This window comes from Silurus meridionalis, chromosome 19 (genome assembly GCF_014805685.1).
Source record: "Silurus meridionalis isolate SWU-2019-XX chromosome 19, ASM1480568v1, whole genome shotgun sequence".
NCBI classification, from domain to species: domain Eukaryota; kingdom Metazoa; phylum Chordata; class Actinopteri; order Siluriformes; family Siluridae; genus Silurus; species Silurus meridionalis.
Genome location: NC_060902.1, coordinates 3,528,620 through 3,545,281, shown reverse-complemented (window position 1 = coordinate 3,545,281; position 16,662 = coordinate 3,528,620). Strand labels below are relative to the sequence as shown.

The 16,662-nt window shown below is 38.3% G+C and overlaps 1 protein-coding gene across 1 annotated transcript; it reads right to left on the bottom strand.

The window, feature by feature from the left end:
* Positions 1–1,910: 1,910 nt before the first annotated feature.
* gmppb (GDP-mannose pyrophosphorylase B) lies at positions 1,911–13,375 on the bottom strand. Its single transcript, XM_046875678.1, has 10 exons — positions 13,156–13,375; positions 12,141–12,370; positions 10,722–10,802; positions 10,050–10,098; positions 9,418–9,560; positions 8,049–8,207; positions 7,838–7,916; positions 6,729–6,856; positions 5,518–5,700; positions 1,911–3,378 (listed from the first exon to the last, which is right to left on the bottom strand). The coding sequence occupies exons 2-10, from the start codon at positions 12,267–12,269 to the stop codon at positions 3,247–3,249; spliced, it is 1,083 nt and encodes a 360-aa protein (XP_046731634.1). The 5' UTR covers positions 12,270–12,370; positions 13,156–13,375; the 3' UTR covers positions 1,911–3,246.
* Between the last annotated feature and the right edge of the window lie 3,287 nt (positions 13,376–16,662).

Here is a 16,662-nt window from a genome sequence, read left to right as displayed (position 1 = left end):
TTATTCTGTTCATTACTAGCTAGTTGAAGATTATAACAGGTTTAAGAGTGTGATAGAAAGTTGTTCAGTGTTCAGTTCTTAATAACAGTCCTAGGATGATTCTGAATGGTTACTGTAGCAGTGCTTAGCTAGCAATCTTTAATCCTGACAATAAGACAGGTAAAGTCTTGAGACCATAAACTGAAAAAAAAAATGTGGAAATAATGTGATCAGACAAATAAACTAATCGGACATACACAAGACAACATTGTCAAGACGAAATTGTGAGTCATAATTTCACAGTCAAATCACATACAAGTAAAATTAGTGACTCAAACATGAAGTCGGAGAAAACATCAGCAGTGTAAACATGATAAATGCACTTAGGAAAAAGTGACTCCTGCGACCGCCGACTCATAACGCCACAGCATTGATCTACATCCAGAAGTTTTGTTTATTTCTATCAATTACAGTCACACCGTGTCCTAAACCATCAACGGTTCTTCGTCATATCCCCGAAGAACGTGCTGTGATTTGAGGCGGATATTTATAGAAAAGAATTTGAGGTTTGATCCAATTTTTCCCATCCATTTAAATCCTTAAACAATAATGCAAAAGACTAATTTCCATTTAAATGACATTTACAACCTCCATTACAATTCCAATGTTTATGGAAGGGAAAAATATTGACTGCTGTGCTAAGCTAGGAAAATAATCAATCATAGGATGACATGATGCATTATAACATTCCAAAGGGCATTATTTCTAATAATCAAATAGGTAATGTTTAGTTTTAATGTAATAAAGTTCCACACATCATGCTTTTCACGTTTCTCCTAAAATTTAATGTTGTGAGACGTCTAAGTTTCCCTTCGATCACTCCCGTTATAGCAGCCCCTTTTTTTCAACGCTTAAAGTTAAATAATTATATCCATTGTCATGTTACGAATAAAATACATGGTCATGGATCCTTTGCTGTGTCGAAAAACTCTTCTTCCACACTGCAGACTTTTTCTTGAAAAAATTCGAAATAAATATTTTCTAAAAAAAATCATTTTAATCTGCTGTGGTGCAGAATCCCTGTGAAAAGCTAAACGATAATATATAATAATATTCTGCAATTACTGTCCTTCTGTCTGCAATTAGCCAACAGTTTGTGACCAATCAGAAGAGTCTTCAATAGCAATGTGGTTTAAACTAAAATAAATGCTGTCGAATCAAAGAATGATATTTGCAGCCTGAAGTGTTTAAAAATAACCCACTTGGGTGGGAATCCACTGTCTGGCAACACTGGATGTGAATTTCTTTTTCTTCATGCTTATATAGACATCTGTGGTTAACCAACAACTGGCCAGATTTCTTAAATAAGGCGTTACACAGAAGCAACAGAGACTCAAAAGTAAAAATTTCGTTTCATGGAAGCCGGCTAGGACGCTCTTTCCAAGTTAAACGAACAACCTAAAGTTGCAAACAGCCATTCTTCGGCTTCCGTGGGTCAGCGTGTGGACCACGAGAGATGAAAACCAGCATGGAAATCTTGAACGACTGGTCTATTGGACAGACTGTGCACGGCCTAGGGTGCAGAGATTATCATTTCATTACCTGATGTAGTAAACATTGAGCCATTTTGGATTTGGCTACTGATTTATGTAAGGTTGATATTTTGGCCATTATTCAGACTTCTCTCAGGATATGGGTCCAATAAGGCTCGCATCCAAACGGTCTCAGGATTTGACTAATACGCTGCTCTCTGCTCAGTGGCTTTTATAGGACTCTTGACTGCTTTTAACACAACATGGCACAGCAGAGTGCAGACACATTTCCAGGCTTATGAGGTGCACGCTGATGTATTTTACCCTGGCGAAGACTTAACACCAGAGATGTTGCAATACAAAAACGCATTATCCGACAGAGAATAGACGTGATTGAAGTATAGTTTATATTAATTATTTTTATTTTTTTAAAAAGGACAATTAAAAGTGTACATATTACCCGGGCTGACATTTTAGTGGTAGCACTCGAATACTTCATTGTCAGTTCACATTAACTCGACCCATTCCTGTATTTGTTCATGTTCTACACAACATAGAATGCTTACATGATTTAGAACAAGAATGAGCGAACAGTGATGGGCTCTGCTGACATAGCAGCATCAATTTCATTTTCAGCTCGCAGTAAATTCCTCTGCTGCTCTTTTTCCATGTTAAAGGAATACTTTATATCTTTATTGAACATTTCTTGACTCTCTACAAGCAGGCAAGTAACCTGAATTATCTTCGTTTATCTTTATAGCTTCAATGACAGAAGCGTCTCTCATGCATTATATAACCAAATGTAGGTGGACACCTGACCAACCCTCATGTTCCTTAAACTGTTGCCACAAAGTTAGAAGCACATAATCATCGGATGTCTTAGTAAGCTGTAAGCATTACAATTTCCATGGGTTTCAATGACCTAGAATTGTTCCTTCACGACAAAGCCCCTGTGCACAATGTAAGCTCAATGAACACACAGTGTTCCAAGGGTAGTGTGGAAAAACTCACTGAAGACCATGAGGATGAACTGAAACACTTATATACACCCACCAAGACCTCCTCGCTCAACACCAGTGCTTGATCTCACAAATCCATGTTCTGAATTCTAGTGGAAACCATTCACAGAAGAATGATATAATAACAGTAAAGGGGGGGAATACTGATGCATACAGTTTTGGATTGGGGTGTTTAAATCTTGGGTGTCCACATACTTTTACCACACAGTCTAGACACGTACTTATCTTAGACGTGAATTATAGATTTCTGTTCTCTTTATAATACAAGGAAAAATCAGAACTGAGATTAGGCTCAGTATTCCTTCAACCTGGGTTATGTGGATACTAAATTCTATGTTTACTCACCTCATTGTGCAGTATATGTACGTATGCAAGATCCCATACCATAAACCTTAAAGACAAGCCTATTACATCCCAAAACATCGTAAGAAAAAGACAAAATGAAGAAATAAATTGCATAAGGGACACCACCTCTCCCTTTTTTTTTTTTTAAGGCAATGTGACAACTGACCCAACCTGTTCATGTAATCCTATATGCCTTTAATCATATACCCGATCTAGAAGAACTCTAGATAAACCTTCATCTCGACATATAAACGCATCCTTTACCATACTTACACAGATTTGAATTTTACATAACCCTCCTAAAATTTCAAGTGACGCCCCAAACCCGCTAGTGCTTTTCTGATACACACTCAAAAGTACGTGTGCGATTTCTACATGATGATGCGAGGCTCAGGCACAGAGTCTGTGATGGACTTGTGGGGCAGAACGTTAGCACCGTTGATGTAGAGCTCGTCGCTGACGATCACATCCTCGCCCAAAACGGTCACGTTCTCCATTCGCACCTGAAGAAGAAAACAGAACGGATTCACAAGCAAGTTCAAGGCTTTTAAAATAATGTTAAAGCAGGCACTAAGTACACTATTTGAACACTAAATACACTAAATGAACAAATACATGTCAGGTGCAGTATCAGTCAAATGTTTGGACGCACCGTCTCTTTCAGTTTTTTTTTTTTTTCCAATTTTATTTTCAAATTGTATGTTAATACTGAAGACATCCAAACTATAAAAGAACACTTAAGGAATTAGATTGTAAAGAAGAAAATGTGTTTAATTTTTTTTTTTCCCCTGATTTTGTTCTGATGACAGCTTTGCACACGCTTGGCATTCTCTCATTCAGGTTGGGAGGTGTTGGGTGAAGGAAAAGCAGCCAACAAGCACTCGCCACCTCTGGGAACGCTTCAAGATGGTTGAGTCAATTTTTTTTTTAACAGTACTCTAGGTATGTGTTGATTCTAAATAAGTCCATGAACTGATTCTTTTCAATGAAAGTTAATATACAAAAGCTTTTCCTTTTTTCGAATGCCAATTTACACCAGGGCCAGAGCTCATGATTAAACCCCTGATACACTCCCAGGTGAATCAACATTCCTTCCTTCCTTTTGTCCTGCACTCTTTAGATATAGACACTCCAGTCTGGATTAAAAAAAAAGTTCCTGCATTGACTGACATAAATTAGACGACAGAAAATTGTAGTCTATGGAGTTTAACGCTTCTGAAGACATCACCACTAATACACAATGTTAAATGAAATCAGCATTTCTCATGTTCATTTTTATAATATCGGACCTTATAGTATCCATATAGAACTTGATCATGTAAAAGCACAAAAGGATCGTAGGTTCCTTTATTCCACATTTATGCAGCAACTTGTAGCAAATGCACCTCTCAGGTCAGCGTACAAGGTCAGCTTTCACAAACACCTCTCCAACTGGCTCATAGCCGGTTAAAAGCATTGTTATGCCACATGGCTTAATCCATATAGTCTTAAAATAAAGCCTAAAATGATAACAGAAGGCTAATATTAGCAGGAGGCTGGTGCAGGGTTCATAATTCAAACACAACAGAGGACAAGCAAAGACCATCAGGTGCGTGCTGTTCCTACTCGCATCCAAGTTGACATTAGTCCCAGACGCTTAGCTACACCAAACAGGACAAAAAGTAAAGAATCAGGATGCTTCAATACTACATAAAAACATTACACATCATTCTCAGACGCTCCACACACAAGCCTCAGACTGACTAATATCTTTTGTACACTCTTCTGTCCACAAGCTTCAGAATGCAGATGGAAATTGATTGGCTTTCATTCCCTGTGGAAGACACTGTCATAATTTTTAAACTTTTAAAAGTCCAAAGAATCATGTTTGACTTTAAAAAAAGAACCAAAGCTCATGAATGCACAAGTCAAATGTCACCTACATAAAGCTGGATTGAACCCATATTATTTGAATTTTGTGAATTGACTCATAATAGTAAATAAAATCTCCAGAGGTGGAAAGTAACGAAGTACTGTAACTAATTACTGTAGCAGATTTTTTTTTCTTTTTGGGGGTGGGGGGGAATCGAGCCTCAGAAACTGCTGCACTGATTGATTGGGGGGAGGAGAACAAACACACTAAACTCACAAGAAAGAAAGAAAAAGATGGACACGATTTCGAAAGTTGTTCAATGCGTGTGCTCGCTGTCCAAATTCTGAATCTGCATTTGTGATTTCTCTCATTATCATAAACGACATTATAACAGGAGTGGTTTTTTTTGCTGCGAAAGTGCATAACTCACATTAGACATTGTTTTTTTTAATTGTAAATATGTTCCTTCAATTAAAAAACAACTACAGATTATTATACCATTATTATGAATCATTAAACATTAAATATCCTTGTCCTTTTTACTTTTACTTGAGTAGAATCTATTGAAGTAACAGTTTTTTGAATTGGGTCAAATATTTTATTACTAGATTAGATACACCCGGAGCACAGAGGCACCCTGTTTCCAGACAGGATGCGTAGGTGCGTTTTCCGAGATGGCATTAGTCATCTGTTGCGTGTAAAAATAAATAAATAAACAAACAAAACAAAAGATTTCCCCATAGACTCTGATATCAGTCAAGAGCTACAGAGCTACAGTACGAGTCCTCACCCACTGTCCTACAGAAGAGCTCCAGCCCACGATGCATGACTCGAGCCAGGAGTGTGAGCGGATGTGAGCTCCCCTCAGCACAGTGCAGCGTTTGATCCTCACTCCGTCCTCCAGCACCACATTGGCGCCGATGGTAACGTTGGGCCCAATTGTGCAGTTCTTGCCGATTACCGCCGTCGGGTCCTGTACAATAAAGTGCTCATTTACAATAGTCATGTTTGTAAATGTAACGTACAATAAAGATTGGACAAGAATAGAATAACGAGTCTACGCTGCCACCTAGTGGACATAGACATTTGGCTCTCCATGCCATATACAGTAATTTTTTTTGGTTTTGGAACGTAACCACAGCGATAAACGGGGGATTCCTGTATCAGAAATAAAAAAATTTGGGAAAAACTGGCAGTCACAGATCATCATTTCTAATTTTACATAACAGTTTTTGTTGAAAAAAAAAAAGTAAATTGAAATGAATATAAATCAATTTTAATAATTGTATTGTACATGTGTCTGAGGTGGTATCAAAAAGTTTCAGAGAGACGGTGTAAAACCTGGTGCTATTCTAGAGCAAAGGAACATCGCTGAAAGATGAAGAGAGATCAGGAACACCTTCAACGAGCTCAACTCCCAAAAATGTTGAAACCGTTCACCAACTTGTGCATGTTGATCATAGGAGAACGATCCACATGATCTCACTTCCTCACCCACACTACTCGCCATATTCGGCTCCTACGGACTTCGCCCTCTTCTCGAAGATGAAGATCCACCTCAAAGGGGTTTTGACACCGTTGAGGAGATCCGGCACGAATCGCAGAAGGTGCTTGACACGCTTCGAGAAGAAGATTTCCAGGACACATTCAAGAAGCGGCAGGAATGCTGGGAGCGCTGTAATACTGTGCAAGGGAACTATTTTGAAGGTGATAGCGTGTAAATGTAGATAAATAAAGTACTTTATTGTAAACAGAGCAGGGCTCGAAACTTTTTGATACCACGGCATACTTCAAGAGTGAAGCTTCAGAATGTTTTGCGACACTCAAAGTACAGACCATTAAACATCGTGGGAGACAGACCTGAGGAAATTGTCTACCGTTTTGGAAAGAATACAATCATGATAAAACAAAACATTCAACTTTCCATCCTTCTGGTTCAGAGGCTTAAATCTGCTCTAATGAAAAAGACTACCTGCAGGCTGCAGTGTGTACGTCTCTTACCACTAACACGTTGCCGACAAAGCCTGGTCCAGTGCGGAGCCTCTCGGGGGCGTTCTGTCTGACAGACTGAAGGTACATGCACATGCCGGTCAGGAAGTCTTTAGGCTGACCAATGTCCATCCAGAACCCTGGCACACACACACACACACACACACACACACACACACACACACACACACACACACACACACACACACACACACACACTATTGTTCATATTGTACTGTGTTGTGTCGCACGCACTTTATGTTGTCCTGAGTGCAGGTCTGGCGTTCCGAAATGTAAATGCATATGGGTCCTGAAAGAACGTTCTTTCGTTGGCAACTGGTTTAAATGTCAAAAAGTCTAAAAGCCACTTGATTTCACTAAACCTCCACTTGCAGTATGTTTGGGTTTTTGTGATCTCAAACTGACTGTCCATAATTATTTGTGTAACTGATATCCAGATGTTTGGCTTTAAAAAAAAATATTCTTATTATTATGTGCCTATTAAAAACATAGAAAAAAACAATAGACCTGACTAAAGTTATCTATTTATCCATTTGCTATTCCTTTATATGTGATAAAAGTATCAGGACGCCTGACTATTCCAGCCATATACGATTCTTTCCCAAACTGTTACCACACAGTCAGAGGCACACAACTATGATGTCTTTGGATGCAATAGCATACAATTTCCCCTCCACCTTAGCTCCATAAAGATATGGTTTATATGAGTTGGAGTGGAAGCTCTTGAGTGGACTGCTAGAGAGCTCTGACCTCAACCCTATTGAGCATCTTTGGGATTAATTGGAACACTGACTGCACCCCAGACCTCCTCATCTAACCTACATCAGTACCTGACTTTACTAACACCAATGTTGGTGAATGAACAAAATCTCCACAAGCGCACTCCAAAATCTAGTGGAACATCTTCCCAGAAGTGTGGAGGTTATTACAAAAGCAGATGTGGTCTCTCAGTCACAGTTTTTACACTGAAACTGAATACCATCAAAAATCTTAATTTGCTTTACATTTACATAATAACACATGGTGTATGATTAGGAATTTAGGGGAAAACAGTGTAGATGGATGGTTGATAGATGTTTAGTGGAAGCAGAGAGATGTACCTTGAAGCTCCATGGCATAAAGCTGTCCATTCTCAGCCATAACCGGAAAAATCTCCTTCTCAATTGAGGTGGGTCGCAACTGTGGAAAATATACGAACAGAAATAAATCAGAAAATAGATAACAATCGGTAAGTGGATAATGGTCATCTGTGTATAGTTCTGAAAATCAGTATGTATAATTTAATGGCAGTGAGCTGGGCTCCAGCCTGACCTGTATCCTCCTCAGCATGCTGGGGTTGAAGACGTACATCCCAGCGTTGATCTTGTTAGAGACGAACACCTGAGGTTTTTCGACGAAGCGGTGAATGCAGCCGGTCTCTCCCTCAAACACCACCACGCCGTACTTCGACGGCTCCTCCACTTTAGTTACCTGTAATATTGTGAGAATTGGTGGTTTCAGAGTTATGGATGTGAACTCATGAAAAATAATAATAAAAAACATAGCAGTTGGCCAGTGCTATGGTATGGCCCATTTTAATAGAGTTACAGATGGCAAGAATTTCCAAACCTGCAGAGGTTTGGAAATTTCTAAATACATAAAAAAAAAGGAGCATGAATGCACAGGAAACAAAATAGGTAAATAAATCAATAAATTAAATACAATTCTACAACAAGAAAACGAAGTAAATGCTGTAAAAAATTATTACAAAGAAATATCAGATTTATTGACTTTTAAATGGACAGGTCAACCTCAGGGTCCAATAACTACTACAGTTTTATGGAAGAGACCATTAGAATGTCGGGTGTTAGTAAAGTCGGCTACTGATGCAGATGAAGTGAGGAGGTCTGGGATGCAGTCAGTGTTCCAATTCATCCCAAAGGTGTTTAATGGGGTTGAGTTTAGAGCTCTGTAGCAGGACACTCAAGATTAGAGGATAGTGGATTTTACCGATACCGATATCGCTAGGTTGGATTGCACTTGCTGATAACTGATGAAAACAAAAAAAAACACAAAAAAGTAGTGCATCATAAAATGTGCTAAAAAAAAAAAAAAAAAAGATGAAAATACTACTTTATTCTAAATAATACATATAATACAACACTCTCCGTGCAGCACACACTCTAACGTGTAAAAACAAACAGCACGTGGTGTCAGTGATTCGCCTCTAGAGGCCGCTCTCGTAATAACAGCGGATTATTTTCCGGATAGTTCCAGCAATAAATCATTAATTGACCTCTAGAGGAGACTCCAACCCATGATAAACATATGGTCATTGAGCTGGAACAGGTTTGAGTCTCCTAGCTCTATGACGATCATATTTCATGGCATCCCATTCAAAGACGTCATATACAATATGGCTGGAAAATATATGGCTGGAAAAGTCAGGTATCCCAATACTTTTGTCCATATAGTGTATTTCCAATTGGCTACATTCTTTTGCGATTTGATATTGCTGTTTAAAAGAACTAAATATCATATTTCGAATATATCAGAATTAACCTGCCAACGAGGGTGAAACCATAGACTTTGGAGCGTGACCACATGATGACTCGCTGACAGCGATTCTTTGGGCTTTCACCGATTTCGTTTCCTCGTGTGAAATCCACATCTCTGAAATTCAAGGCAATATGTTACTCACGACAATGGTGCCCTCTTTGCCGTGATTCTTGTGGAACTTAAGCAGGTCCTCGAAGGGGAAGTCGCAGATTACATCGCTGTTGAGGACAAAAAATGGCTCGTCGCTGTCCGTCAGTAGGTCACGAGCCAAAGCGAGAGGTCCGGCTGAATGAGAATAGAAGGGCACATATATGAAATGTCAGTAAAAAATACATACAAATGTTCTACATGTATGTTCTTATATACCATATATTATATATATAACTCTATACTGTATACTATAAAAGCAGACCCTTACATAATACATGCATATATATTGAGCTGCACAAATTCGGTCCGCCATTTAATACGTGCGTGAGGAAACTCAGATTTGAAGTAAAACAAGGATTGCTTCAGTGCAAACAAGTGTACCATCACACTGCTTCTAGATACCAGAACATTAATTTCTATACAGATACATTTTAATTGCAAACTAATCAAATTTAATAACGTGACTTTTTAGCGTTAAAACACGACCAGTTTGGTTTATTATAAATCAATTCAGGTCCAGTATTGATCAACTATTTCATGCTTCAGGTACTGATTCTCTCACACTATGTCCATAACGCTGAAATTACATGTCAGTCACAGACCCGTAAGACAGATTTGACCCACCTGTCCCGAGCGGCTCCTTCTCGTGTGAAAGGGAGATTTTTATTCCGAGCTGTGAAGGAAAGAACAACAGTATTTAAGATCGCAATCTCCATATAACAGTATGGATATATATACATATACACTATATAGACAAAGGTTTGTGGACACCTGACCATAAGATTCGTGTGTCATTTTTGAACATCCCGTTCCATATTTAGTCCCCACTCTTCTGGGAAGATCCAAAATCCACTAGATTTTGAAATGTGCTTGTAGAGATTTAGCTACAAGGGTCTAAATAAAGTCAGGTTACGATGTAGGTGAGGGTGAGGAGTCCTGGGTACAGTCTGAGTTTCAATTTATAGCAAAGGTGTTCATTCGGGTTGGGGTCAGTGCTCCATATCAGGACACTTAAGATCTTCTACGCCAACCCATGCACACCATATCTGAATGGACTCCTTGTGGACAGGGGCATTGTCATGGTACAAGTATGGGTCTTGGTTCAAGTGAAGGGGACACCGAATGCTACCACATTGAATGACATCCTACACAATTGTGGGCCTCCAATTTTGTGTTAACAGTTTGGGGAAGAAGAATATACAGCTGGAAAAATCAGGTGTCTCAATACTTTTGCCCACAGTGTGCATATATCAAATATATTATTAGATAACATTTATAAAATCAAAAGTGTCTTACTCTCTGCGCCTGTGCCTTCATCTCTCTTTCTAGAAGATCGGACATATAGCTGACAGCCAGAATGACATGCTGGACTCCGACCTGTTCACATACAAAAGAAGAGAAAGAAACAAATGAATATGATGAGCAACCAGGATAAAACAGGCAAATATAGCAACTTGTTGTGTCAGGATTTGAACAACCTTCAGATCATAACCACAGAGCTATCACTTCCCCAAACACACCTAATCCAACTCTCAGAGGGCTTCATAACAAGTGCAGGAGTTAAATCAGGCTTGTGATCAGACGCGGGAAAAAACTCCAAAGTTAAGAGCCGATTTAGATGAATGTCTTTAGCTCCTACTGGTGCAATTAAATCTTGGCTCATTATAAAACTAGATGAAATCTTCATCCAAAGATGATCAGTCTTTGTGCTAGAAACTTTTGGAACTTTAATACTGGTAACTCTTAGAAGCAATAAGCTCAGCTCTGAGAAATCACTGAAATGATCACATTCTAAAAACTGGTACACCTTGGAAGTTTAATGACACTTATGTTTATGATCTTGGACATTTATAGCACTTTTAATCATGAACATTTCAACCTTGAAAGTGAGCTGAAAATAGAGATTGTAGCCTGTGGAAGGTGGTGAAATAATAGTTGCGCAATGTCTTTTAGTCACATAGGGTACTCGTATCAACCAATTAATTGATTTTGCCGTTTAATCGGCACCAATAGTTGATTGGCGGGGCCCGTCTTTACGAGAGCGGCCTCTAGAGGCGAATCACTGACATGCTGTTTGTTTTTACACGCAAGACTGCGCGTTGCACGGGGAGCGCTATATTAATTATTTAATAATTATATAATTATGTTTATTAATTAATACATTCATATTTATTATCTTTAGCACATTTTCATGATCTACTACTTTTTTTTTTCAGTTTCAATAAATTTCAGGACTATTTGTTTGTTTTTATTCAGTATCCATTTTAAAAACTCGGTTAATTATTCCAACGTAGCTATGGGTCGACCTTTAGTGATGTGGTCAGGTGACAAATGTGTAAGATATAAAATTGTACCCTGTGTGAATGTTAAAGCCTGTCACACTTTTATGGAACAACATTAGAAAGTGCATCAGGGGAAGGAGAGAAGTGGTGGCTCAGCAATTAAGGCTCTGAGTTACTGATCTGAAGGTTGGGGTTAAGCCCCAAGATCACCAAGCTGCGCACTCTAACTCTCTGTGCTCTATAGGTGCTGTATCATGGCTGGCCCTGCAATCTGAACCCAGCGTCCTAAGATCACTGGGATATGCGAAGAAAAAATGTTTTAATGTACATCTAACAAGTAAAAGCCTTTTTTTCTATCTTCAATGTGATGCATAATGGTATGATGTCATAGTAATTCCTGATCGGTGTAAATATACACAAGTCTCGCTCTAACCTTGACCAAGGCTTCGACCTGGTGGAGCAGGATGGGTTTGTTGCAGAACTCCACCAGCGGCTTGGGCACGCTGAGCGTGAGGGGCCGTAACCTCGTGCCATAGCCTCCGACAAGGATCAGAGCCTTCATGATGAATGATAAAAACGAAAAGAAAAAGGACGTAGCAGTCAGGTGCAGTCTGAAGGAGTCGGGATGCGCAGCAGCATCAGGTACAACAGGTATAACCGCACCTGTGATGGAGCAATAAGGGTGAGTCACATAGATCACAGCAGGATTTCATCAATCCCACCTACGAAGTTCACTTTTAATTCCTAATCTAAAACACAGAGTCAGAGACCAATGAATTATGAACCAAGGAATATATAAGAAATATGACTGGTTCTGCTTATAGATAGTTTAACATAATAAAAAAACAATGAAAGACAAGAAAATAGACAACATTACTAAAAAAAAAAAAAAAAAAAAACACGTCATCAAAGAAAGTGAATATCATACAAACAGTGAAAAAATAGCTATAACTCAAGTATTTTCATAAATCAATGGCCGAATTCCAAATTGTCACGTACCCTATATTAGTGTACTAACCCTAGCATATAAACTAATGACTAGCACTCGCTTTCTAGTGCACTTCGCTTCAAATATCAATTCATTTGGGATTCGACCATCGACTTCTTCGTGAGCAGAGTATAAAAATGAAGTTTGGCTGTAGGGGGATGAAAACAAGAAGTGATACTGATCATAAATGAACTAATTAAATGTTTATTTAACTAATTAACTTGAATATTAATATGAAATTAAGAATAAACAGTAACTTAATACAGTCCCTGGAGGAATCTTTCTTAGCATCCTGCAATGCTAAACGGCTAAACTTAAGCTATTTAATTTACGGTTTTATTCCAGCTTTTGTTTGAATGTCAGGGTTATTTTATGGTTATTGTATTATTATTATTGTTATTGTTATTATTATTAATGACATCTGTTATACGCTCATAGACCGAGAAGCAGCTCAACTCACCGCCTCAGTGTCACGTTACCAAAACGTGTAATCCACGTCAGATCTTCCGCCCCACAAATAATAATAATAATGATAAAGGATGTATAAGATTTTGTCAGTGTAATTAAAAGCGCATAATCTGCAGTCCTTTAGTTTCTTTCCAGCCTCAAGCAGCTTCTTATTCAATGAACAAGCGCCGAGTTCCTTCCAGGATCCAGGCATGTGGGCGTGGCCTTGTGACGCCTGTCGCTGGAGTGTACCAAATATGATTTGTTTACACGCATGTACAATATATTGCACATGTAAAAACGTTGATATTTTGATTGTACTGAATATTATGTTTTTATTTTATTTTGTCCCATAACGCTATTTGTTTTCAGTTGTACCTCTGTCATCTTGATTTATTTTATAACTCCACTGTCTGTCGAGCAATTAAATAAAATAAAAAATAAACGCACAAAAGGAAACAATAAAAACAGTTTATTTCATTTTAAAATAATGACTGAAGAACCCCTGTGTAATTTAATAGGAAATTAACACTATTTTAAAAAGGAGTAATTCCCTCCTTCTTTTAATAATGGTATAATCCATAGCTCTGATTTGGCCGCGCTCAATTCGTCCTTCTTGTTAGCCAATCACAGCAAAGCAACGTGGCCAGGAAGTAAAAAAAACCCCCACAGAGGTTCCGTCCTAAATAACACGCTTGTTTAAATGATGGCTGTGCCCTGCGTTTGAGCACTATTGTGGGGTGATATGTCTATAGTTGCCAACGTTGTCAACCAGCAGGCTCTAGGACTCCGCCCCCTGGATTTATTTTATGAATATTCAAGTAGGCGCGTAAGGCAAAAAAATACATACATGAATAAATTAATAAATAATGAATAAATACATTATGAATACACGAATGGATAAATAAAAATGAATTAATAAATGAATAAATAAAAAGGAAAAAAATAGATATTGTGCCTTTATTTTATCAATATTAAATAATATCATATTTAACCTTCTAGTTATTGAATGTCAAACCCATTCTACATTAATTTAATTTTCTTTAAATTGTTCATAAAATAAAGAACTTCCAAAAACAAACCCAGAATTGTGACTGAGAAATTTGAATACTAATAAAAAAATTTCATAATTCATAATAAAATAAATCCTGATGTTAATTAGGATAAACGACATTTCTACATTTTCCTGCCACGTTGCTATATAAAAGCTTAATTAATTAGTTTTAATTCTCGCCCGATTGGTCCAAAGGAGATTCGTTTCCAGTAACTGCTGACTCTAATATCTAACTGAAATCATGGGTTTACAGTTGTGTTCAAAATTATTCAACCCCCACTGAAATTGATTGTTTTGGTCGGTTTGACATTGATTATGATCATTCAGTCATCCTGCTTACAATTAAATCAAAGAGGCACGTGTAGGTCAGACAAATATAACATAACATTTATAATGAAATAACCACAAATGTCTTTTCTGAGCTCACATCATTATCAGTTTTATTCAACCCCCAAGTGACAGTTAATCTTAGTACTTAGTACAACATCCTTTTACAGTAATACCAGCTTTTAAACGTGAAGCATAGCTTGACACAAGTGTCTTGCAGCGATCTACGGGTATCTTCGCCCATTCATCATGGGCAAAAGCCTCCAGTTCAGTCACATTCTTAGACTTGCGCACTGCAACTGCTTTCTTCAAGTCCCACCAGAGGTTCTCAATCGGATTTAAGTCTGGTGACTGCGATGGCCACTTCAAAATGTTCCAGCCTTTAATCTGCAACCATGCTCTAGTGGACTTGGAGGTATGCTTGGGATCATTGTCCTGTTGAAAGGTCCAACGTCTTCCAAGCCTCAGGTTTGTGACGGACTGCATCACATTGTCATCCAATATCTCCTGGTACTGAAGAGAATTCATGGTACCTTGCACACGCTGAAGCTTCCCAGTACCTGCAGAAGCAAAACAGCCCCAAAGCATGATTGACCCCCCGCCATGCTTCACAGTAGGCAAGGTGTTCTTTTCTTCATAGGCCTTGTTCTTCCTCCTCCAAACATAGCGTTGATCCATGGGCCCAAACAGTTCTAATTTTGTTTCATCAGTCCACAGAACACTATCCCAAAACTTCTGTGGTTTGTCCACATGACTTTTGGCATACTGCAGTCGACTCTTCTTATTCTTTGGGGACAGCAAGGGGGTGCGCCTGGGAGTTCTGGCATGGAGGCCTTCATTACGCAGGGTGCGCCGTATTGTCTGAGCAGAAACTTCAGTACCCACATCTGACAAATCTTTTCTCAGTTCCTCAGCAGTCACACGGGACTTTTCTCCACTCTACGCTTCAGGTAGCGCACAGCAGTCGAAGTCAGCATCTTCTTTCTGCCACGACCAGGTAGCGTTTCAACAGTGCCCTTTGCCTTGAATTTGCGAATGATGCTTCCTATGGTGTCTCTTGGTATGTTTAACATCTTTGCAATCTTCTTATAGCCATTGCCCTTCCTGTGAAGAGTAATCACCTGTTCTCTTGTCTTCCTGGACCATTCTCTTGACCTCACCATGTTTGTAACCACACCAGTAAATGTCTAGAAGGAGCTGAGTATCACAGTCATTTTAAAGCTGCCTAATTGGTGCTTATTAGGCTTTATTGCTGCTCCCTGATATCCACAGGTGTTTTCAATACCTGATTGAAAACACTTCATTGAACCTCTGTTCTTCAGAGTGGTAGTCTTTAAGGGGTTGAATAATTATGTCAATGAAGAATTCACAAAAGAAACATTTACTACTGTATTACAAAACTAATTGATGTCATTTTAGTTGCATATGGTTCTTTAAGAAGTCCTTGTAGGATTTCATTCTGAATACAATTACAAATGTACACTAAATTCCCTAAAACCATTTACAGCATTGGGGGTTGAATAATTTTGAACACAACTGTATATTATTGTGCTAATGTACAATTAAATTATAGAAATAATAGAAATAAAGGGAATTGGATGTACAAACGTTCCACATAATACAAGATTATTCACAATCAGATAAAAGAAGAAATTAAAAAATATGATGGTTGACATGGTGAAGTCTTCTGTGAGGGGATGTTTATTCGACATGTAGGGACTGCGTTTTAGAAACAGAACTCGAAATGAATAAAACGTGTTATAGTAATCATGCGTCATGAATTGTTGTTGTCTGAACATTGCTGTAGTTATAAGAGGAAAAATAACTGGTTGGTAAAAATAACTGGTTTGGATCAAGCCATATCACACCACCTCATGTTTGACAATGTTCCTATAACTACATAATCTTGAGTGTTGTTCAAAGCAGGTACCTAACCTGGAGACAGAGCCACGTGAGGGTCACGATCCTCCTCCAGAGTGAGATTAGAAATTGTTTTAACAGTAAAATATTAGGATTCCCACTGGTCAATTAATTGTAAAGAACCAAGAAATAAATCCTAATGTAACAATGGTAGTGTTTTTGAAGTAAACGTTTGCCGAAAGAAACGAGACCAAACAACCATTTTCTTAAATAAATGAT